Source organism: Schistocerca americana, chromosome 11 (assembly GCF_021461395.2).
Source record: "Schistocerca americana isolate TAMUIC-IGC-003095 chromosome 11, iqSchAmer2.1, whole genome shotgun sequence".
Taxonomy (NCBI): domain Eukaryota; kingdom Metazoa; phylum Arthropoda; class Insecta; order Orthoptera; family Acrididae; genus Schistocerca; species Schistocerca americana.
In genome coordinates, this window is record NC_060129.1 from 203,511,023 (window position 1) to 203,536,261 (window position 25,239).

At 41.0% G+C, this 25,239-nt stretch overlaps 1 protein-coding gene across 16 annotated transcripts in view; it reads left to right on the forward strand.

The window, feature by feature from the left end:
* Positions 1 to 25,239, forward strand: part of LOC124553681 (GDNF-inducible zinc finger protein 1-like) — a 128,621-nt gene that overhangs the window by 72,641 nt on the left and 30,741 nt on the right. For all 16 annotated transcript variants that reach the window (XM_047127571.1, XM_047127578.1, XM_047127582.1 and 13 more), the window contains 3 exons: positions 16,638 to 16,718; positions 21,738 to 21,812; positions 21,895 to 22,026. In XM_047127571.1, the coding sequence (XP_046983527.1) occupies positions 16,638 to 16,718; positions 21,738 to 21,812; positions 21,895 to 22,026 (288 nt within the window). The remainder of the gene's footprint in view (positions 1 to 16,637; positions 16,719 to 21,737; positions 21,813 to 21,894; positions 22,027 to 25,239) is intronic.

Consider the following 25,239-nt stretch of genomic DNA (forward strand, 5'->3'; position numbering starts at 1 on the left):
TATCCGTTGTGGTATTGGGATCTTTAATAATATGCTTGCTGTAATACCTGGTGTTTATTGTTTGATCCTGTATTGCAATCATGAATCCTTCTGTCTCACTGTATATATTGCCTTTACTTAGCCATGTGTTGGATGCGTCTTGATCGATGTGTGGCTTTGTTAGATGATACGGGTGCTTGCCATGAAGTGTTTTCTTTTTCCAATTTACTTTCTTCGTATCTGTTGATGTTATGTGATCTAAAGGGTTGTAGAAGTGGTTATGAAATTGCAGTGGTGTAGCCGATGTATTTATATGAGTGATTACCTTGTGTATTTTGCTAGTTTCTGCTCGTTCTAGAAAGAATTTTCTTAAATTGTCTACCTGTCCATAATGTAGGTTTTTTATGTCGATAAATCCCCTTCCTCCTTCCTTTCTGCTTAATGTGAATCTTTCTGTTGCTGAATGTATGTGATGTATCCTATATTTGTGGCATTGTGATCGTGTAAGTGTATTGAGTGCTTCTAGGTCTGTGTTACTCCATTTCACTACTCCAAATGAGTAGGTCAATATTGGTATGGCATAAGTATTTATAGCTTTTGTCTTGTTTCTTGCTGTCAATTCTGTTTTCAGTATTTTTGTTAGTCTTTGTCTATATTTTTCTTTTAGTTCTTCTTTAATATTTGTATTATCTATTCCTATTTTTTGTCTGTATCCTAGATATTTATAGGCATCCGTTTTTTCCATCGCTTCTATGCAGTCGCTGTGGTTATCCAATATGTAATCTTCTTGTTTAGTGTGTTTTCCCTTGACTATGCTATTTTTCTTACATTTGTCTGTTCCAAAAGCCATATTTATATCATTGCTGAATCCTTCTGTTATCTTTAGTAATTGGTTGAGTTGTTGCTGCCAGTAGTTTTAGATCATCCATGTATAGCAAATGTGTGATTTTGTGTGGGTATGTTCCAGTAATATTGTATCCATAATTTGTATTATTTAGCATGTTGGATAGTGGGTTCAGAGCAAGGCAGAACCAGAAAGGACTTAATGAGTCTCCTTGGTATATTCCACGCTTAATCTGTATTGGCTGTGATGTGATATTATTTGAATTTGTTTGGATATTGAGTGTGGTTTTCCAATTTTTCATTACTATGTTTAGGAACTGTATCAATTTAGGATCTACTTTGTATATTTCCAATATTTGTAGTAACCATGAGTGGGGTACACTATCAAAAGCTTTTTGGTAATCAATGTATGCGTAGTGTAGCGACCTTTGTTTAGTTTTAGCTTGATATGTCACCTCTGCATCTATTATCAGTTGCTCTTTACATCCTCGTGCTCCTTTGCAACAGCCTTTTTGTTCTTCATTTATAATTTTGTTCTGTGTTGTATGTGTCATTAATTTCTGTTTAATGACTGAAGTTAATATTTTGTATATTGTTGGTAGGCATGTTATGGGGCGATATTTAGCTGGGTTCGCTGTGTCTGCTTGATCTTTAGGTTTCAGATATGTTATTCCATGTGTAAGTGTATCAGGAAATGTGTATGGGTCTGCAATGTAACTGTTAAATAATTTAGTTAGATGTGAATGTGTTGAGGTGAACTTCTTTAACCAGAAATTTGCTATTTTATCATTTCCAGGGGCTTTCCAATTGTGAGTAGAATTAATTGCTTGGGTGACTTCATGTTGCAAAATTATCACTTCAGGCATTTGTGGTATCATCTTGTATGTGTCTGTTTCTGCTTGTATCCATCGTGCATGCCTGTTATGTTGTACCGGGTTTGACCATATGTTGCTCCAGAAGTGTTCCATGTCTGTTATGTTTGGTGGATTGTTTATTTTAATGTGTGTGTTACCTATTGTCTGGTAAAATTTCTTTTGGTTTGTGTTGAATGTTTGGTTTTGTTTCCTTCTATTTTCACTTTTTTTGTATCTTCTGAGTCGTTTGGCTAATGCTTGTAATTTCTGCTTCTTTTCGTCTAATTGCTCTGTCGCTTCTTGTTGTGAGATTTTACCTAACCTTTTTCGTTTTTTTCCGAGATTTCATTTCTTATAAATTGTGTTAGCTGTCCGATGTCTTTTCTCAGTTTTTCTATTTTGATCTGTAGCCTGTGTTGCCATGCTGGTTTTGTGGGTTTCGTCTGTGTGTTGGTTGGTTCTGATCTCTGCCTAGTGTGTATATTTAGTGTAGTGAGTGCTCCTATATAAACCAGTAGTTGTAACTCTTCCATAGTTGTGTTTTCATTTATTTTGTTGTGTATGATTGTGTTGATAGTTTTTATTGTTGTTTCGACTTGTGGGTTATTTGGTGGTCTATGCAAGAATGGTCTAATGTCTGTATTTGTGTCTTTGTATTATATATATGTCAGCTGAAATTTTTCTTCTATATCTAACATGCGTGTCACTTCGTGTTCTATTTGTGCTGGTTCTGGTGGCTGTCTTAAGATTTCATTTTCCTCTGATTGTTTAATTGGTGCGTGTTGTTCTTTGTTTGTTTGCTCTGGGATGTTTGAGTCCATTACTGTATTTTCTTCTTCTTCTGATTGCACATTATTTTGTTCCAGTATTTATTGTACTTGTTGTTTGATGTTATCTAATTCTGACTGGGGTATCCTGTTATTTTTTATTATTACACGGATCTGATCAGCTAGTCGTTGTTCTGTTAAAAATTTTAATTCTGGGTATCTGGTAATAAATGTTGTGTATACTTGTGATCTGTGTCCAGTTGTGTTGGTTCCTAGGTTTGTTGCTTGGTAATAACAGAACATGAGGTGTCGATTAACTTCATCTGACCATCTCATCCTGTCTTTGTTTTCCTTCTAGGGTGGTTGCAGGAAGCATATCCTGCAAAACACCTCTATTTGGATTTAAATCATTTTCCAGTTGGCTAGCAGTGTCGGTACCATTGTGTGCGGGCATAGGGTTCAAGCGTCGTCCCCGACCATGACGGCGCTTGTCCGAGGCTTCTTTAGTTCTGTCCTGAACCAACTAATCACACTAAAAGGGGGGTTAGCCCTATTAGTGGTTTGTTCTTTTCGTCACCTTTTACGACTGGCAGAACATAACGGAGGCCTATTCTTATTATTGTTATTATTATTATTATTACTATGTGCAATTGAAGCCGTATTGGATCACAGTAAATGAAAATTGACATCAACATTGTGCGCGAATTCTGTGCTTAAAATGACAGTGGCCGTGAAATATTAAAAATTCTAAAATACCGAGGAGCTATCTTGTTGTTTTTGTGATCTCCAGTTCGCCTCTGCGTAACTACTGCAACCTGCCACTTCCCTCCATTACGAAATTCACTCTGTTTGTGTACAAAAATGTAAATAACACACAACAGTCATATAGAAAGGGTAGATTCCTACTCGCCACATAAAGGTGCACTGAGTTGCAGGCAGGCACAGTGAGAAATAATGCTAGAAATACGTCAGCTTTTGGACAGTGTCCTCTTCTAGAAGTAGAAAATCGACCACATACACCCAAGAACATTACACACACACACACACACACACACACACACACACACACAGGCACTGTCTCTGAGCACTAAGGCCACCCCTTCTCGTACGTAGTATGTAGCAATCTGCCGTTTCCATATTATACGGTGTCCCACTCAAACCTCCCTGATTTCAAAGACCGTGGAGAGAAAAACCACAGTAGATATGACAGTGAAAAATGCACCACATTGTAGAGCATCTCATAGGATTTATTCATTTATCATCAATACACCTCTGCATGTGAATCATTTGTAGCACGAAGAATATTGGTATATTCAATTTGTTGCCAAGTTCTTTGTAACATTTCGTCTGTTATTGTTGCAATCGCATTAGTGATAATATGTCACAACGTAGGAATATCGCCCACTTTGGTTGCAAACATGCGATCCTTCACGACTCTCCACATGAAGAAATCGAGCGGCGCAATGTCGGCTGAACGTGGTGGCCAGGCAACGGGTCCTCCACGTCCGATTCGACGATTACAAAATTTCCTATCCGGGAACTTGCAAACAGCCGTTGACTAACACGGTGGAGCTCCATGTTGTTGAAAAATGATGTTGGGTTGCAAGTCTTGTATCTGAGGGTACGCAAACTCCTCCAACATTTCCAGATACACTAATCCATTTACTGTTTGTTGCGCAAAGAACTGCCCTATAGTCCCGTCGTGCATTAGCCCGCACCGTACATTAAACTTAGGGCTATCACAAACATGTTCAATGACAACGTGCAGATTTTGCAAACCACAAATCCAAACATTATGCCTATTAACCCTTCCTGACAGATGAAAGGTTGCCTCATCTGAGAATAAACATCTTTCCAGGAAGCTGGCATCCATATCGATACGCTGCAGCATATCCGCAGCAAGTTGTTGTCGGCGTGGTTTGTCGTTCGGCATCAGATGTTGCAGAATGTGCACTTCGTAAGCGCACACACGAAGATGCTGGTGAACTACACGATGCAATGTTGATGGAGGTACATCAAATTGCTTAGATACTTGACGAATTGACTTTTTTTGGCTTCCGAGAAATGTTTGTATGATGTCGTCCACTGTCTCTTCTGAAACTCCATAATGTGCCCCGCCAGAATGTTTCAGAACACTTCCCGTTGCCAGAAATTCCCTATACCACTCCTTAACTGTTTTCATGTCAGGTGGATCACATTCATACACAGGACTATAATTTCTTTGCACAGTAATCAGCAATTTTGTTTCTTCAAACCACACTACTGCTTGCATGTGCTGCTGTGGAGTTGCCATTTTCACTTCGTGCGACCGTGCTGCACTCTGGTGACGATACTTGGCACTTCTGACGTGGGAGTATAAATTCTTTGAGATGCTCTACAGTGTGGTGCCATTTTCATTCTCGCATCTACTGTGGCTTTTCTCTCCTGGGTCCTTGAAATCAGGGGAATTTGAGAGGAACACCCTGTATTGTTATTCCATCCTGGACTCTCCATAACACGTAAGTAGATATGATACATAAAAATATGTATATCATTGAAAATAATCAAATTTTGAAAATATAGTTTAATTGGAGAAATAAAAAATCTGCTCTCCAAGCAGTGGCAGTAGAACACATGTGCTAAGGTACTTAAATTTGAAAGCTCTTGTATCCAGTGGCTCCTTCTGGCAGATGGGTTGAAGAGGAAGGAAGAGGAGTAAATGAAAAGGAGTGGTAGAGTTTAGGGAATTTTTAGAGTTCAGAAAGGCCGTCCAGAACCCCAGGTCAGGGAATACTTACTGGATGGGATGAGAAGGAAAGACTGATTGTAGGAAACAGCACTGGATGAGATTTGAAAACCTGAGGGCTTAAAGGTGGTAGATAGGATTTATGCAAACCAGACATTACTGCCAAAACTTCATGCATGAGTTAATAAGAGCAGAAATCAAAGTACATTGTATGTGGGGGTGGGGGGGGGGGGGGGGAATAGACAGAGCATGTTGTGCAACAGGATATTGTGTGTTGCCAATATACACCCTCTGCCTATGCCCTGCCCATTTGTTGTAGTTTTGATAGCTTGGTGATAGTCGTGATGAAGGTTAAAGGTGGAACTGCATTTACATAACAATTGGTATATGACGTGTTGTTTCACATTTGACTCTCCCTTTGATAGTATACGTTTTGCCACTTACGGGGCTGGTATAGGTGGTGGTAGGACGGTGGTAGTGCAAGTCTTGCAGTGGGGGTGGTCACAGGGGTAGGAGCTGTGGTGTAGACAGATGGCTGGCACGGGATTCAGAATAGGGCGATGTGAAATTTAAGTGCGAGAATGTGCTTGTAGATTCCAAAAATTTTTACGGGTCATGCTCACCACGAGTCCATATATCAGAGACTTCGTCAATGTATCGAAACCGAACCAGGGGCTGAAGGCTGGAGACCTGGAGCCAAACAATCCTCTCTCTTTGTGTATACGTCGGACTGTTTGTAACGTGCCGGGACATGTCCTTGTTTATGATGCTTCTTTAAGTTCACGTCACAACCAGATGTACCGGTCTTGAAACATTTCCTCACCCAGTAGATAGTGCGCAGTGTTCTCGACCTACCTTGCTTTGCTTATTCAATATTGTCTTCCCGGTAGCTGCGTCCATCTCGCCTAAACACACTGAAATTAAGAAGCCAGGATCCTAGATTAAGTTTTCCAAAATCAAAAGTCAAGACCGTATTCATTGTTGAACATTTATGTCAACCACTGTCCGATTTATTTGTTATCACTCTCACACACAATATTCGTGTGACCGGGCCTCTTACACTTAATAATTGTCACATTAGGTAGGTCAGAAACTTCCAGTCTTTAACAATGTTCACAATTACAATTACCGAAAAATTAACCAACTTGCCGCACTTTTGCTCCGTGAGAATCTGACCGAGAACTAACTTAGAACTGCACCAGCGCAGACCTTATATAGACGAGCGCTTAAATATTTGACTATTTCCGTTAATTTATTATAGTTATAATTTCCCAGGGTTAAAATGATCCTTTCTAACTGGTTTTGAAGTTAACTATTGGGTTTTATTGTTTAAATAACACGAGTGAGCTGTATCAATTTAAATATGCGGAACTAACTTATGCATCCGCCGTGGGAATTCCCGACTTATAACCGTGGCAGCCCTCTTGAACAATAATTTTTTACATATTCAAATTTACTTAATTCTTGATTAATGCACTTACAAAGTTGAGACTGGAGTCATTTTACATAGAAAAATATATGCAGCAAAAGTATCAAAACACATCTCGGAATTATACAGTAGTTCGGTCACAATTGGCACTGAAAGTCATACAGGCTACAGGTTTCGAGTCTTAATATCTATTTAACTAATAGACTTTAGGTTAATTTAAACACTTTGCTGGAATCAGTAAAATTTAGGCTTTCTTTGGGATGCAGTCTTAAAGCTGAATTTGATCTATTAGCTCACTCGAATTTTACTTAATATGTATTGCACAATATACGTCATTGTTCATAACTTTTAATAGGATGCATTTCCAATAAAACTAATTAGCTCATTACTTTCAGAATAGACATTAGAATGTACTGAAATAATAGATTTTACTAGGGGAGTTTTATTTAAACTATTTCTGAATTCTGTACTATGAGGCTGAAGGCCACAGAATCTGTTGTCTGAATGTGAGTGGTGAAAATGAAAAAAAATAAAATAAAATAAAATAAAAGTTCCTTGCTTAACTAAGTTACTGAAGGAGTGTGAAACCAAAACAGGATAGCAGTGGGCAACCCTGCTTCGTTACACGTTTTCCAGTGCTCGTTAAAAGTCCTTGCAGTGAACAGGTGAAGAGGGTGCCCACTTGCTATACACAGCTGTCGTGTAGGGTAGTACAGCTGTTGTCATTAGTCTTATGTTGTGGCAAGAAAGAAAATCTGATTGTACTTGCTACAGAAAATGCTGCTGGTAAACCTTGCTCCTCCTAGTCTTGCTGTCAAAACTGACAGAGTACTGACAGTATGGAGGCAGATGCTGAGTAAGTGCTTAAGGAGACCAAACAGAGAAAGTCATCGGTCAACCTGCCCCTCGCCACACCTGCCCACGTCTCCCCTCAGTCTGCCTGTGTATAGAAAAGAGTGAGAAAGTGTTCTAAATGTTTGTGTAGTACATGTTTCCAGTGGAACATGGGAACCGGCCTAGTACTCACCAAAAACCACCTGAAAACTGCATCCAGGCTGGCTCGCACACTGACCCTTCGTCATTAATTTACTGGGCGGGAACGTGGGAGGTTGGGCAATCTAAATGTGGTCGGACATCTGGTCCCACACGCTCTAAATACATGTCAAAAACTTGTCTGCATTGTATAATAGAATAAGAAATCCAGTTCCCTATCATTTTTTTCATTAATGGTCATGTAAATCACATGACCTAACACCTGCCTCATTTCCATTTTATGCTTGTTGCATCGAACCACTACATATCCCCTGCCCCGTAAATTGAACACGATATTTTATACAATCATTATGTAAATTGATATCACATACAATTCTAGCAGTATACACTCCAACAAAGATCTTTGTACTCATTTAGAATAAACTCTGGCTAATCTTTCATATATTCTACTCTCGCTCTATTTTGACATCAACCCCGAATATTCCTATTTGATCTGGTAAGTTTTTCTAATATTTAGGATTCGTTAGGACTCTGTCTCAATTTTTAATTGCAAACTCCAAGTTTTCCGGACACTTGTGTACTTTATTCTAATTCTTTGCACTTCTTTTTTAGTACGCAATGATCTGATTATTTATAATCTTTTTGTAGTCTGGAGGAACTCTGGGCAAAATAAAAGTATTCCTACTGACACTCATAAAACATATTAATGCTAATGAAGTATAGAATTCAAACTTACCAGAATAATTTCTACAAAATTTTGTGGCTTTTGTCACGATACTGCCATTTCCCCTGTAGAAACAGTACCTATACGTCCCATACGAGTTGATCCTATGATTACCCTTTCTCCTTCCGTTTTGGTAGGTACGCCCCATTTTTAATTCCTGTTTTCCTATGGTACAGGTCTCTTGGTGCCCCTGTCTGCACAGTATAGGTCAGCCTTTCTTAGGTCTGCCTATCTGCCCTTTTCATCCAATACATGCTGGGTGCCCCCCCCCCCCCCCCCCCTCCACCTCTTAACCTTTATGAGTAGGCCTCATGGTTCGTTTCCCTAGTATACATCTTTATGAACACTATAATTAAATGTTTTCTGGTAAAGTTACAAATCTATTTTACACATCAACTCCACTTCTCGATACTTAATTTAGTCCCCGCAGTCCTCCCCTACTTTTTGACTTATACATACTTGATATATTCTATGTCTCTATACACCATTCAATATATAGTATGTTTACTTAGGTTATTAGAGTCCCACTATCCTACAAATCATCAGAATATTTGTTAGACAGACATTGCTTAATAATTATCACAATTAGTTCCTCCCTGACTTACGGTCATTAGTTATGCTCCTTATCAACATGATAGTTTTTTTTTTTCCAAGTACCTAGACGATGTAGAACCATCACAATGAACAACAATAAGTGCGTATTTCTCTATGTGCAGTATGGGCTTGATATCAATCACTTGCAGTAGCCTTTGCCTGTCGGCCAAGTAAAGACAAGGATGCAGAAGCAAGAGAAAACTGATCAACTTATATGTCTCTCTAAAGGTGGATAATAGGATAATATAAGAATTCAAGAATAGATTACAGAATAGTTTAAGATTTGAAGGGAATTCGGTGCAGGAAAAATAGTACAGAAGAAACACCAAAAATGCCTAGGGATCTGACGGTCGTCGCTCCACCTGTTAAGACAGAACGTTAACGTCCCTGGGAGACAGATGTGACTCCGCCCGGATCCCACGGATCTAACCTTAACCTCACTCGATTACTTACACACCAATACTTCTCGTTAAATTTGGTGTGAAAGTCCCCCTACAACAAAACAATTACCACTTTACTAGGAAACACAACATTAAGTAAAGTTATTCTATTTTCTACCCTGTCACGGACAAGTTTGAGTTCTTCGCACAAGTCGTCCGTAACCTTGCTAGCATCACTAAGTTCAGAAAAAGGAATTGATGAAATGTTTCAGGAGATTATACTCTCGGTAACTTCCCAATCTTGAATTAGTTCAAATGGTTCTGCCAAACTACATACATTTATAATATCAGAGCTGGATGTATTCTCTTTGAAATTGTGTCCTACATTATCTACTCGTGAACTGACAAGTCGGTACTGACACCTGTAATTTGCAATTGAACAATTGACATTAATCGCACAGGCTGATTTACACTCTCTTTCTAAGCATTCAGTTCCTGTCTTACATTATTGTATTTAACGTTACATACATTTTCACAAGATTCTAACTTTTCATTAAGATCGGGTTCTTTAAAATTTGACGTCGCATTCAACCTCCAAAGTAACTATGCTTTTACATCAATTACTAGATACTTTGTTCTCGGCGTGTATTTTGACGGGCCGTAAACCTATACTTGTCTTTTGGATAACTGAGGTTTCATTCTGAGCCTTTAATTTAGAATTCATTGTGTTTATTAAGTCTAGGTTTTTCTTTAACATCTCACCTTGAGCATTCAATTTAGAATTTATTGAATTCATCAAGTCTAGGTTTTTCTCGAATTTATTGTCTAATGTTTTATTCGAGGCCACAAAGCGATCGTCTAAATCTTTCCTAAAAGCATTAAAAAACTCATTATGGGCTTTGAATTTGGCATCTGGTTCCTTTCTTAAAGAAGCATTTTCAGCATTTGACTCTGTTCTACAGCCATCTAACTTAGCATCTAATCTAGAATGTACTGAGCCTATCTCCTTTGGAATCTGCTCTCTGGGCTTTAATTAAATTCACTAATTCAGACAGGTCTCGCATTTCCCTAGTCACTTTAATAGCTGTGACTCGTTCTGCTAGTTGCTGTTCTTGATCCGTATTTGTTTTACTATTAGCTCTGGTGATCATTAAAAAAAAATTCACCTCTATGTATAATAACTGTACTAACAGTTTATCATTCAACAGTACCCTCAACTTTACCAAATAATTATTTTTTTCGGCGTCGGTGGCTGGTTACTGCGTCGGTGTCGGCACGATGTACGTGTGTGAAGAGTGCTTACTATCCACACTCAGTCGAAAGGTTGAGGTATTCTCCCCGGTTTTTTGCCGCTATCACCTTCTCTCGTCTTTTACTGTGGTGCACTCACGACTTTCTTCCATTGGTTTATTGGACTCGATATAATTACTGGAAACAGTTCTCGTATCTTGTTAGGCCCGGTTGCTATGGCAACTCGTAATATCTTTTTCCCGTTTCTGTCTTAAAATTCCCGTTTTCTTCAGGTCCTATCACTCGGGTCGCCACATTCTAACATTTTTCGGCGACTGAAAATAGTTGTATCTGCTTATTTCTGTAATCTATTGATCACGTATATGAACTGTAGTGTCAACGTACTCGTTGATTAACGATGTACTAGAACTGCTGTGCTGAACAAAATTCTCTTCTTAGACGTATAAATATCTTCATCGTCTCACTCGTGTCTCGAGCTTTAGAAATAATTAAGTACATTGAGACACAAGAGTTGGTTTAAAAACCGTATGAAAATATGAACGTGCGTCTTCTCCGAGTCCAGGACGTGAAGTTAGTTGAAAGTCTCTAGTCCAAAAAAGAGTCCAATACATGAACGAACATAGAAATCTATATTCAGTTGTTCATTAGTCTTTTTACAATCAACAGAGACACTAAAGAGCACAGAATACTACATAAAGTTTCCTCGTTCTTCTCGACCCGTACATGCAGACTCCGTGGACCGTACGGCAGGTACTCGGCTTCCACCGTTCGGCCCCCGGGTCCGTCTTTTCCTCGTAACAGTTTTTTTCTACCTGCACATACAAATAGACGTGCGCAGTAGCATGTATTCGTTTCTGCCACTCACTTCTAAAATATCGGGTGGTGAAAATGCTGGAAGACAGAGTGGTTCTAGAATTTACTCCGAAATTCTCGAAGCACTACAATTTGGCCTAACCATATAGGAAATTCATTGCTGTTCTCAGTGCGTTGTGAAAGTTAGTGCATCTTCCTTACAAAGGGAGGCCACAATGTTTGGAATGCAGATTTACTTCAAACTTTGTACACTCATAGTACTCCATGAGGACAACAAAATGTGTAAGCAGTAGCGCGTACTTCTCAAGCGTTATTGAGAAAATCGCAAGATAATTTCGGTCGTCCAATATATGCCTATGCGTGGCCATTTTTAACGTGAATGTCCAACAAACATTTTGTAGGTATTTCTACAGTTCAAAGAATAATTACCTCCTGTTAAAAAGTGAAAATTGGCATTCATAAGATCATACACTCTGTTCCAAAAGTAATGGGATACATTCTAATATCATGTCTAACATCCTTTTGCGTGGCATAGTGCACCGACTCGACGTGCAGAAATATTGAGGCGTGCTGCATCTAAAGCTGTCTGCAATTGCGAAAGTTTTGGCTGTGCTGTACTTTGTTCACAAACTGACTTGTTGATTATGCCCCTCAGGTGTCGGATAGTGGCCGTATCGTTTGCTCGAACTGTCCAGATAGTTCTTCCTACTGACTGCAAACAACTGTGGCCCAGTAACACGATGCACTGTCATCTGCAAAAATTCGATCATCGACTGGAAATGCGAAGTCCACGAATGCCTGCAACTAGTCCCCAAGTAGCCGAACGTGACGAAGTCGGCCACTGATTGGTTCAGTTGGACCAGAGCCCATTTCATTTAGCTCGGCGCACACCTATATCGAGCCAACACCCACTTGCAGAGTGCCCGTCTGACAACTGGGATCTGTGCCACACTCGAACCCTGCCGTCTCAAACCGATACGGTCAGGAGCAGTAGTTGGGAAGACAGTGGGACAGGGTTGTAGCCTCTCCCTGATGTTATTCAATCTGTATATTGAGCAAGCAGTAAAGGAAACAAAAGAAAAATTCGGAGTAGGTATTAAAATTCATGGAGAAGTAGTAAAAACTTTGAGGTACGCTGATGAAATTGTAATTCTGTCAGAGACGGCAAAGGACCTGGAAGAGCAGTTGAACGGAATGGACAGTATCTTGAAAGGAGGATATAAGATGAACATCAACAAAAGCAAAATGAGGATTGTGGAATGTAGTCGAATTAAGTCGGGTGATGCTGAGGGAATTAGATTAGGAAATGAGACACTTAAAGTAGTAAAGTAGTTTTGCTATTTGGGGAGCAAAATAACTGATGATGGTCGAAGTAGAGAGGATATAAAATGCAGACTGGCAATGGCAAGGAAAGTGTTTCTGAAGGAGAGAAATTTGTTAACATCGAGTATCGACGTAAGTGTGAGGAAGTCGTTTCTGAAAGTATTTGTATGGAGTGTAGCCATGTATGGAAGTGAAACGTGGATGATAAATACTTTGGACAAGAAGAGAATAGAAGCTTTTGAAATGTGGTGCTACAGAAGAATGCTGAAGATTAGATGGGTAGATCATATAACTAATGAGGAGGTATTGAATAGAATTGGGGAGAAGAGGAGTTTGTGGCACGACTTGACAAGAAGAAGGGATCGGTTGGTAGGACATGTTCTGAGGCATCGAGGGATCACCAATTTAGTACTGGAGGGCAGCGTGGAGGGTAAAAATCGTAGAGGGAGGCCAAGAGATAAATATACTAAGCAGATTCAGAAGGATGTAGGTTGCAGTAGGTACTGGGAGATGAAGCAGCTTGCGCAGGATAGAGTAGCATGGAGAGCTGCATCAAACCAGTCTCTGGACTGAAGACAACAACAACAACAACAACAACAACAACACGGTCGGAGCCCGGGAGAGGCGCTACCGGCGACGTCGTGCCGTTAGCAGAGACACTCGTGTCGGTCGCCTGCTGCCGTGGCGTGTTAACGCCAAATTTCGTCGCACTGTCCTGACGGGTACGGTTGCCGTGTGTCCCAAATTGATTTCTGCAATTATTTCACACTACACGGTGAGAGGTAATGCCCGGAATTTCATATTGTCGGCACAGTCTCGACACCGTGGATATCGGAATATTGAATTCCGTAACGATTTGCGAAGAGGAATGTCCCGTGCGTGTGGGTCCGGCTACCCAAACTGTGTGAGACGCTGTTAGTTCCCGTAGTGCAGCCGTAATCACACTGGAAGCCTTCTCACAGGAACCACCCGAGTACAGAGGACAGCCGTGCCCTGCTGTACGCCGAACTACCGCCGTCTGTGTGTGTGCTGTCCCACGGCTTTGGTCATCTCGTTCTGTGACGAGAGTGTAAGTGCTGTTATAAATACTGTCTCGTCTATCTTCATCACCACAAATAACTTTATGTCCAGAAACGAAATAAAAAAAAATGTGTGGAGCAAATACCACTTAGCTGCCAGTAGGTACTGACTGTCACGATTGCCTTTCTTGTATTGTTCTTTGCTACAAATATGTGAACAGCAATACATCTTTTTTAAATGTTATTATTTGGTAATCCGCTTCCTCTCCTAAAGACATGTACCTTTTGTATAAAAGTGACATTACTAAAAAATGGTACTGAAACAGAGGATGACCGACTAAAGGCTGAAATATTAAATGTCTTTTTCCAAAGCTGTTTCACAGAGGAAGACTGCACTGTAGTTCTTTCTCTAGATTGTCGCACAGATGACACAATGGTAGATATCGAAATAGACGACAGAGGGACAGAGAAACAATTAAAATCGCTCAAAAGAGGAAAGGCCGCTGGACCTGATTGGATTCCAGTTCGATTTTACACAGAGTACGCGAAGGAACTTGCCCCCCCTTCTTGCAGCGGTGTACCGTAGTTCTCTAGAAGAGCGTTGCGTTCCAAAGGTTTGGAAAAGGGCACAGGTCATCCCCGTTTTCAAGAAGGGACGTCGAACAGATGTGCAGAACTATAGACCTATATGTCTAACGTCGATCAGTTGTAGAATTGTGGAACACGTATTATGTTCGAGTACAATGACTTTTCTGGAGACTAGAAATCTACTCTGTAGGAATCAGCACGGGTTTCGAAAAAGATGATCGTGTGAAACCCAGCTCGCGCTATTCGTCCACGAGACTCAGAGAGCCATAGACACGAGTTCCCAGGTAGATGCCGTGTTTCTTGACTTTCGCAAGGCTTTCGATACAGTTCCCCACAGTCGTTTAATGAACAAAGTAAGAGCATATGGACTATCAGACCAATCGTGTGACTGGATTGAAGAGTTCCTAGATAACAGAACGCAGCATGTCATTCTCAATAGAGAGAAGTCTTCCGAAGTAAGAGTGATTTCAGGTGTGCCGCAGGGGAGTGTCGTAGGACCGTTGCTATTTACAATATAAATAAATGACCTTGTGGATGACATCGGAAGTTCACTGAGGCTTTTTGCAGATGATGCTGTGGTATATGGAGAGGTTGTAACAATGGAAAATTGTACTGAAATGCAGGAGGATCTGCAGCGAATTGACGCATGGTGCAGGGAATGGCAATTGAATCTCAATGTACACAAGTGTAATGTACTGCGAATACATAGAAAGATCCCTTATCATGTAGCTACAATATAGCAGGTCAGCAACTGGAAGCAGTTAATTCCATAAATTATCTGGGAGTAGGCATTAGGAGTGATTTAAAATGAAATAATCATATAAAGTTGATCGTCGGTAAAGCAGATGCTAGACTGAGATTCACTGGAAGAATGCTAAGGAAATGCAGTCTGAAAACAAAGGAAGTAGGTTACAGTACGCTTGTTCGCCCAATGCTCGAATACTGCTCAGCAGTGTGGGATCCGTACCAGATAGGGTCGATAGAAGAGAGAATCCAATGGAGAGCAGCGTGCTTCGTTACAGGATCATTTAGTAATTGCGAAAGCATTACGGAGATGCTAGATAAACTCCAGTGGAAGACTCTGCAGGAGAGATGCTCAGTACGGGCTTTTGTTGAAGTTTTGAGAACCTACCTTCACCGAGGAGTCGAGCAGTATATTGCTCCCTCCTACGTATATCTTGCGAAGAGACCGTGAGGATAAAATCAGAGAGATTAGAGCCCACACAGAGGCGTACCGTCAATCTCTCTTTCAACGAACGATACTAGACTGGAATAGAAAGGAGAACCGATAGAGGTACTCGAGGTACCCTCCGCCACACACCGTCAGGTGGCTTGCGGAGTATGGACGTAGATGTAGATGTAGACTCTTCTCCGATTGCACTATCCCGGTAGCACATCTCGTCAGCTTGCTAGTGGTGACTGTAAGCAAATGGAAAAATCCTGTTCAGTATTGGTAGGATTTCAAATTGAAGCAAAGACTGACGACTAGCTTCGAGTGTTCAGAAATACAAAATTGCACACTTCACAAAACGTAAAAACCTGGTATTCTGTGACTACAATATCAAAGACACACAGTTGGAATTCGTCCACAGCACAAGTGTCGTGTAAACAGACTCCTTCACAGACTGATGGCATCGTCTTAGTTTTCTACCGATGAGCTAAAGTCTGCCACCTGTTGTCCTATGACTGATCCGTGTGTGACGGTTTTACTTCACATCCCCACAAACTGTTACGTCTCAGTATTTGCACGAGTTGCCCGATTCCATTTGTCACTCATTGATGTTTTTATCATAGGATGCTATGGATTTCTTTTCTTCTTTTTTTTTCTCTCGTCCTTTTGTGAAGTGCAGAGTTTCATATTTCTAAACATTAAAGGAAATTGACAGTCTTTACACCACTTTTAAATTTTAACAAGATCAGATTGAACATTTGTGCAGCCATTTTGTACTGAACTTTGTTACAGCTAACCACACCATTTCTAATGAGTCTGAGGTTGCTATTGACACGATCTGGCAGCTCATTAGTATAGAGTAGGAACAGTGTAAATGTCTGAACACACTTCCCGCTGCACGACAGAAGTTACTTCACCCGTCAATGACCCCCCGTGTAAGATAACGTGCTGCATTCTTCCTGCCGAGAAATCGTCAATCTAGTCACAAAATTAGAATTATATACTTGTCTACATGAAAGAAGGGTAAAGACAGTTCAGGCTGCAGTATGTTTGTTAGTAGCATTGCTATGTGTATCCACTGCTCGACTCTGTTTGGAGAAGACATTAATTTTTGCATTGCAGTTTTCAGAGTGTGATTTTTTTGTATTGCGTGGCTCTTTACAGCAAAGTAATATCTTTTGCAGGATCCTGTATGTATCAAAATTGAACCGGAACATGATCAATGTGCAGCTACACTTCCGGTCCCAGAAGCGACAAAAATTAAGGTATGCACCAAATTCCTGTTACTGCTTCCTGGCACAGAGAGAGAGAAGGCAAAAAGTCTTATAACTTGTTTTGTTCAGTCATCTCCTTACTGTGTTGTTAATGGAGCCAATGAACATATGTTAAAGAAAATACACAACACAGAAGGAAATTAATTTTGATATATTCCTATTTATTGCACAGAGTTTTAAACATAAAACAGTAAGTTACAGTAATTAACAATCATTCACTCGTGTCAGACTAATGTATTTCTCACAATTCTGATAGGACAAATGGGTTCAAAATTTAAACAGTCCAGTAGTGTATGACTAGGAATATGTGAGGTTGTATAGAGTAATGAAGATGTGGAAATTGCAAAAATTAAGTACAAAGAAATTACATAACCCCCCCCTCTTCTCTCTCTCTCTCTCTCTCTCTCTCTCTCTCTCACACACACACACACACACACACACACACACACACACACACACACGTGCGCCAATTTACCAAGGCAATCACAAGTAATGTATCCTCACAACCATTGAGAAGAAATATTTTCGAACACAACTACAATAACCTGCTATACAAATATTAAAAGATAATTATGAGAGTAGTATTGACAGCAGAAAATTATATACAAATAATTATACAAATAATTGCAGTAAGATAATAGAACAGTAACAGATGTGTTTCACGAATCAGATGTCAAACTGTACCACGAATATGAGCTGCACTGCAGACAGACAGTTGGAGTGTGTGTTTTTTGGTAGATATTTCATTAAAATGTTCTAAATATAATGACTACAGTCGCAGCAATGTACGTCTTGTTATGCATGTATTTAGCTTTTGCTCTACACAAAATAAAATTAACCCATTGATGGTGGTGAATCTCCAACAAAATATGAATGGCTGAAAAAAGAAACAGTCTTATTTGTTCAAGGCAGAATCCTCCTCAAAAGCTTTATTGCGTATCAGTGATGTAGCTCGCTTTTCGAGGTTTTGGAGCTACCTTCCTTCTGTGTGACAAGAAACTTGCATTCCTGGCATACTGTAAACTATCTGTACTTTTCATATACCTTGCTGTTTTTGTTTTCCTCCTCCTATATCATCAGCTAATCTAAACCCGTTATTTCTCATTCCTTCTCCGACAAGTCAACTTTTTCATGTCACTGTTCATTCTGTGCTGACGAGGCATGTTGGACAGGAATATGATGTGGAAATTTTGTAACACAATGTTTATAAGACAGACATTTCTTAAATTCTGTGTAAGTAGAGGGAAACATTCCAGGTGGGAAAAATATATCTAAAAATAGAGATGCTGTAACTTACGAAACGAAAGCGTTGGTATGTTGATAGAGACAATAAAAAACACACAAACACAAATTTCAAGCTTTCTCAAACCAAGGTTGCTTCATCAGGGAAGAGGGAAGGAGAGGGAAAGACGAAAGGATGTCGGTTTTAAGGGAGAGGCTAAGGAGTCATTCCAATCCCGGGAGTGGAAAGACTTATCTTAGGGTGAAAAAACGACAGGTATACACTCGCGCGCGCGCACACACACACACACACACACACACACACACACATATATATATATATATATATATATATATATATATATATATAACAAAGATGAGGTGACTTACCGAACGAAAGCGCTGGCAGGTCGATAGACACACAAACATACACACAAAATTCAAGCTTTCGCAACAAACTGTTGCCTCATCAGGAAAGAGGGAAGGAGAGGGGAAGACGAAAGGAAGTGGGTTTTAAAGGAGAGGGTAAGGAGTCATTCCAATCCCGGGAGCGGAAAGACTTACCTTAGGGGGAAAAAAGGACAGGTATACACTCGCACACACGCACATATCCATCCACACATACAGACACAAGCAGACATATTTAAATATGTCTGCTTGTGTCTGTATGTGTGGATGGATATGTGCGTGTGTGCGAGTGTATACCTGTCCTTTTTTCCCCCTAAGGTAAGTCTTTCCGCTCCCGGGATTGGAATGACTCCTTACCCTCTCCTTTAAAACCCACTTCCTTTCGTCTTCCCCTCTCCTTCCCTCTTTTCTGATGAGGCAACAATTTGTTGCGAAAGCTTGAATTTTGTGTGTATGTTTGTGTTTGTTTGTGTGTCTATCGACCTGCCAGCGTTTTTGTTCGGTAAGTCACCTCATCTTTGTTTTTATATATAATTTTTCCCACGTGGAATATATTTAAATATGTCTGCTTGTGTCTGTATGTGTGGATGGATATGTGCATGTGTGCGAGTGTATACCTGTCCTTTTTTCCCCCTAAGGTAAGTCTTTCCGCTCCCGGGATTGGAATGACTCCTTACCCTCTCCTTTAAAACCCACTTCCTTTCGTCTTCCCCTCTCCTTCCCTCTTTTCTGATGAGGCAACAATTTGTTGCGAAAGCTTGAATTTTGTGTGTATGTTTGTGTTTGTTTGTGTGTCTATCGACCTGCCAGCGTTTTTGTTCGGTAAGTCACCTCATCTTTGTTTTTTTTATATATATATATATATATATATATATATATATATATATATATATATATATATATATTTACGGACACAGGCAGACATATGTAAATGCAACTATATGGAACTGAATCTGTGTGTCTACTCTGATCCCTGTGAGAGCTTAGAGTTTGAAGCATATGCATTTCAGTGCAAGTGAATGAATGTTAATGTGATAACTCATGTCTCATGTTTTAATCAATGGTATTTGCGGATCCTATTCCCAATTTACTATATTTTTGGGGTTCAGTATTTTGATTTGATTTACATAATGCCCATGTGATGTCATATCCATATCCCAATTTATTACATTTTGGCACCCAATGTAGGGCGTAATTTAATGTACACAGTAAATTCTTTTTTTTATTTTTTGTGTTTACCGGATACTTTGTTGTTTTGTGTGACCTGATACTTTGTTGTTTTGTGTGACTTTTACTAAGCTAAGCAAATACTGTTTTTCAGTTTTAGATATATGTGCAGATGGATATGTGTGTGTGCGCGAGTGTATACCCGTCCCTTTTTGCCCCTAAGATAAGTCTTTCTGCTCCCGGGATTGGAACGACTCCTTACCCACTCCCTTAAAACCCACATCCTTTCGTCTTTCCCTCTCCTACCCTCTTTCCTGATGAAGCAACTGCGGGTTGCGAAAGCTTGAAATTTGTGTGTGTGTGTTATCATTGTTACTGTTTTCGAGGTGCTCAGTCCAAAGACTTGTTCTGCAGCTCTCCGTGACACTCTGCTGTCCTGTGCGAGCACCTTCACCTCTACAGCTCTGCAATCTTTACACCACATACTTGCCCCTGCCCTTTCCATCAGCAACGTGACTTATTTGTCGACGTCTCGTTACGTGTCGGCAGCGACTGACACTTTTTGTCAGGATGTGCCCTGATTGTTCCCCCCCATCCCACCTCATTAGTTAATTCATCTACCCGTCCAATCTTCTGAATTCTTCTATGGAACGTTTGAACAACTTCTATTCTAGTCTGGATTTTTTGTTGCCAACGCTTCACTTCTGGACGAGGCTTCAATTCAGACAAATACCTTCGGAAGAGACTTCCTAACATTTAAATTTGAAACAATGGAAAATCCAGGATGGAATGTAACATTACCAGAAAAGGAAAGTAGCTACTCACCATATAGTGGAGATGCTGAGTCGCGACAGGCACAATAAAAAGATTGACACAATTAAAGCTTTTGGCCATTAAGGCCTTTGTCAACACACACACGCACACACACACAAATATGCAACTTGCACACGCATCTGCATCAGATCTGCATCACAGGCTGTGAAGCAGTCAGTAAGATGAGCCTGTGCCGTATGGACCCTTCCCACCAACACCAGCTTTTCTGAATTGCGCAGGTGGGAACTTTCCCTGCAGTACATCCTACGTTTCCGTAACCCTCCTGGCCTCGATCTTCGTCAGTCGCTGTCCTCACCCATCCAGCCCCCTCCCTGTTCCCATTCCTGCACTACACAGCCGTCATTTCACCGCCACACCCAGTCTTTTAATTTCTTTTATTTCTCCCCTTTTCGCTACTTACCCCGTCCCACCTCCGTACCTTCTCTCCTGCCCTCCGTCTTAACTGCAACACTTCACTGTCCGCCACTCCCGCCGTACTGTCCCTCCCCCTCCCCACCCCAGCCTCCTCCTTACCCCCAGCCAGTCGCCACTCCCATCATGCACTGGTGCTGCTGTTCGCAGTCTTGTCTCAGCTCTCTGAGACTGCTGAGGTGTGTGTGTGTGTGTGTGTGTGTGTGTGTGTGTGTGTGTGTGTGTATACTGCTGACAAAGGCCTTAATGGCCGAAAGCTTTAATTGTGTGAATCTTTCTGTTGTGCCTGTCGCGACTCAGCATCTCCACCATATGGTGAGTAGCTACTTTCCCTCTCTGGTATTGTAACATTTAAATTTATATTAGACATTAACAAATTTCTCTTTTACAGAAATGTGTTCTTGTATACCCTGTCCACTGTGGCTGCGGTCATTTATTTTGCTGTCCAAATAGCAAAACTCGTGTACTGTTTTGTGTGTCTCATTTCCTTGTCTCAATTTCCTCAGCATTGACTTATTTAATTCCACTACATTCCACTGCCCTTGTTTTATTTTCTGATCATCATCGTATCATCTCTTATCGAGACAGTCTCCATTTCATTCGACTTCTCTTCCGAGTCCTGTGCTATTTTAGACTGAATTATAACACCGGCAGGCTTCCGAGCTTTGATATTTTGTTGTGAGCGTTAATCCTCTTTCCGAACGTGTCCTTGTTTTTTTTCCACAGTGTCCTCAATCTACAGATAACATGGGAGATGGATTACATCCCTGCCTCACTCCCTTCTCAGCCATCGCTTCCCTCTCGTGGACTCTGAAGATCACTGTTATTGTTACCACTGTGTGCTGCCCGTGCACTATACATATCGGAATGTCGACTCACAAAAGATATCGGTAGATGTAAGACAGATCCTAATCTCGCTGTGTAAAGTAAATGCATAAATACGTAAATAATAAATTGTTTGTGTTGCAGCCATTTGATTTGGAAGCTTTGAAGCAGGAATGGAGCGAAGATGATGTGGAGGAAGATTTCTGGGACGTGGCTCAGGTTGGGCTTCACACTATTGAGTGGTACACAGGTACCTAGTCACCCCTCGGTTTAATCCAGAATTTCATGGAATCTGTTACAGGTACCTGAGAAAGCAGCTGTAGAGAGGGATGGGGTTATGTTAAAGGTGTGTGAGAAAGCGGCTGTAGAGAAAGACGGGGTTCGTGCCGAAACACCCAAAGCAGCACAGTCATCTGAGCAGTGCGTACAGCAGGTAGGGTAACGGGGAACCTTGTGTTTCCATGTATTTCTTGCCATTATTATTACTGTTACTATTATTATTATTATTACTATTACTATTATTACTGCTACTACAGTACTACTATTGTTATTACGTACAACTGGAACCTTATTAGATCACAGTAAATATTAGATCACAGTAAATGGAAATTAACGTCAGCCTTCTGCAGAAAGTTCGTGCCAAAAATGACAGCTGCCATGAAATATAAAAATGCTTAAGCACACAGTGGCTATCTTTTTGTTCTTGTGGTTTTCAGTCCAATGCCGGTTAGATGCAGCTCTCTATACTAGTGTGTCTTCTGTAAGCCTCTCACCTGTGCATTAATGCCATGACTTACATCCATTTGAACATGCTTCTTACTCAAACCGTGATCTCCAATTACAATCTCCTTCCCCCCTCTCCCCCCTGTTTCCCTCCATTGTCAAATTATTGACTTTGTTAATATACAAACACTGGAAAGTCCAGGTTGGAATATAAACAGTATAAGGAAAGGGGAGATTGCTACTCACCGTAAAGATGACATGTCGTGTTTTTTGTGTCACCGTTGCCGCTGCAGAGTCTCGTGTCGTGGGTAGCGAGGAGAGGATGCTGTTTGGTGGCCGATACTCTCTTCCTACAACATAAGGTTCTTTATTCGTAATAATACTGGGTGTATACGACATGGAAAATCCGGCAAAAACCCGGGAATTTTTTCATTCAGGAGAATACCGGGAAAAACTTGGGAATTTTTCGGAATTCCGGGAATTTTTCATTGTTTTAGCTTTCAGTTAAATTTTTGTAGTTTTGACTGGTAAGAATTGATTCTCTACAAAAGAATGCTACTGTCACCTGCTACTGGAGAAAGATACTGCAGCAATAAAATATAAATGAAAGGAAAAAAAAATAAAACTTTAGTGGCAAAGGAAATGTGCCATTTATTTCTTAACAATAAACTGCTTTCTATGGGTGTGACAACACAACTGTTTACATTAGCAGTGGGTACTAAAAGAAATCCGATAAAATTTTGGGTGTACGATAAATCACATAAATCTAAGGGCTGTCAGTTCGACTAAATACCTAGGAATTACAATTACGAACAACTTAAATTGGAAAGGCCACATAGATAATATTGTGGGGAAGACGAAACAAAGACTGCGTTTTGTTGGCAGAACACTTACGAGATGCGACAAACCCACTAAAGAGAGAGCCTACAATACACTTGTCCGTCCTCTGCTGGAATATTGCTGCGCGGTGTGGTATCCTTACCAGGTGCGATTGACGGAGGACATCGAAAAAGTGCAAAGAAGGGCAGCTCGTTTCGTGTTATCGCGCAATAGGGGTGAGAGTGTCACTGATAAGATACGCAAGTTGGGGTGGCAGTCACTGAAAGAAAGGCGGTTTTCTTTGTGGTGAGATCTATTTACGAGATTTCAATCACCAGCTTTCTCTTCCGAATGCGAAAATATTTTGTTGACGCCCACCTATGTAGGGAGAAATTATCGTCATAATAAAATAAGAGAAATCAGAGTTCAAACGGAAGGATTTAGGTGTTCCTTTTTCCCACGCGCCATTTGAGAGTGGAATGATGGAGTAGTAGTACGAAAATGGTTGGATGAACCCTCTGCCAGGCACTTAAGTGTGAATTGCAGAGTAACGATGTAGATGTAGATGTAGCAGCAAGCAGCAAAACATCTAGGGCGAGGTTTCAGTAAATTCACTGGCCCGTTTACATATCTACGTGGCTTTCCACGTGGCTGTGTACGCACTCATTGCTGTGGCTGCTCGGGGTGGTCGCGACCGAGGGGCGACTCGACCCGACAAATTGGGGCCTCGTCAGACTGTGGCACCCGAATCGTATTGTTCTAAGATGTGCTATACTTGAGGAAGTGTTGGATCAGAATACTTTAAGATCTGTTCCTGTGTTCTGCTATCTGGGACACTGAATGTTATCGCATCTCTAATCGTTAAATCACTGTAAAAGTTGCCGCAACTACACTTAAATTTATGCTCCCTAGTCGTGGCCATTAGTTCTCTGTACCATTGGCAGTATGTCTGTTGCGATTTTTTCTGCAGACGAAAAAACTCATATCTGCTTGCAGCTACTTGGAATTACTGATCATTGCACACGGTTAATGTACCAATTACCTCATCGTAACTCGAGTCCGTTGGGAGACGCAGTTGGCAATAGTTTTTGTATTAACCTGAACACTCAAAATCCCCCAATCGAAAGAAAGTATCGTATCCGTACAGTACCTCGAACACAATGAATTTCACAATGTGCTTGGAACTGTGTTAGGTATTTGAGCCGTTCCTCTTCTGTGTCATTAACTTTCCGGTACATCGGTACGCTGGTCAACGGCACTTGTCGCGCCGACTTGTCGGTCTGTTGTGTGGCCGACACGGCTCGTGCAGCCAGTAGTTGTTGTACCGTCGTCAGTAAGGTAGCAGTTTGTCGGTTCTGAAACTGAAAAGCTCGTGTCTGAGCCGTCACATTGTCCATCTGCGGCTGTAGCATGGGGGCAGGGGGAGGAGACGGCGGCGGGGAAGCCGCGGTTTACACAAAGATGTTATAGCGAAACACAGGCGAAGCGTCCGAAAAGAGAAATTTGATTACTTTTGCGGCTCCTCTCGTGGAATACGTGCAAGAATACAACAACAGATTAGGAAAATGATCACCCATGCAAGTTAAAACACAAGAGAAGCAAGCAAAATCAGTGACCAAGTCGATTAACTCGGATCTGCACCGAATTATCCTCGTCGCCAGTTTTGTATCGTCGTTGCCACTGTACAGTCTCGTACCGTGGGAAGCGAGGAGAGGATGTCGTGTGGTGGCCGGTATCCTCTTTGTATAACACAATTGCACATGTGTAAGGGTTCTTTGCTCACAAGAACGAGAAGAAACTTAACTTTAACCGAGCTGTTGTGGTACAAGCTTCATAGCCTCACTGCTGGTGAAGTACAAGTCCTGCTACAAATGGTCACGTAACCTGACAGACACCAACTAGAACAGTGACCGAGCTAGTAACTGAGCTGACTGCGACTGCCTGTGTCTGAAACTGGGCTGACTGTCTGTCTGTGACTGACTCCAACTGACCGGTCGTCCGGTCCTCGGCTGCAATCTAAAAACTGGCAGTCGAGAGAGTGTCGGCGGCGTGTCGCTCGCGAGTCTGCCTTCGACCTCTCTCGGTCCGACGCCTACTGTTGATC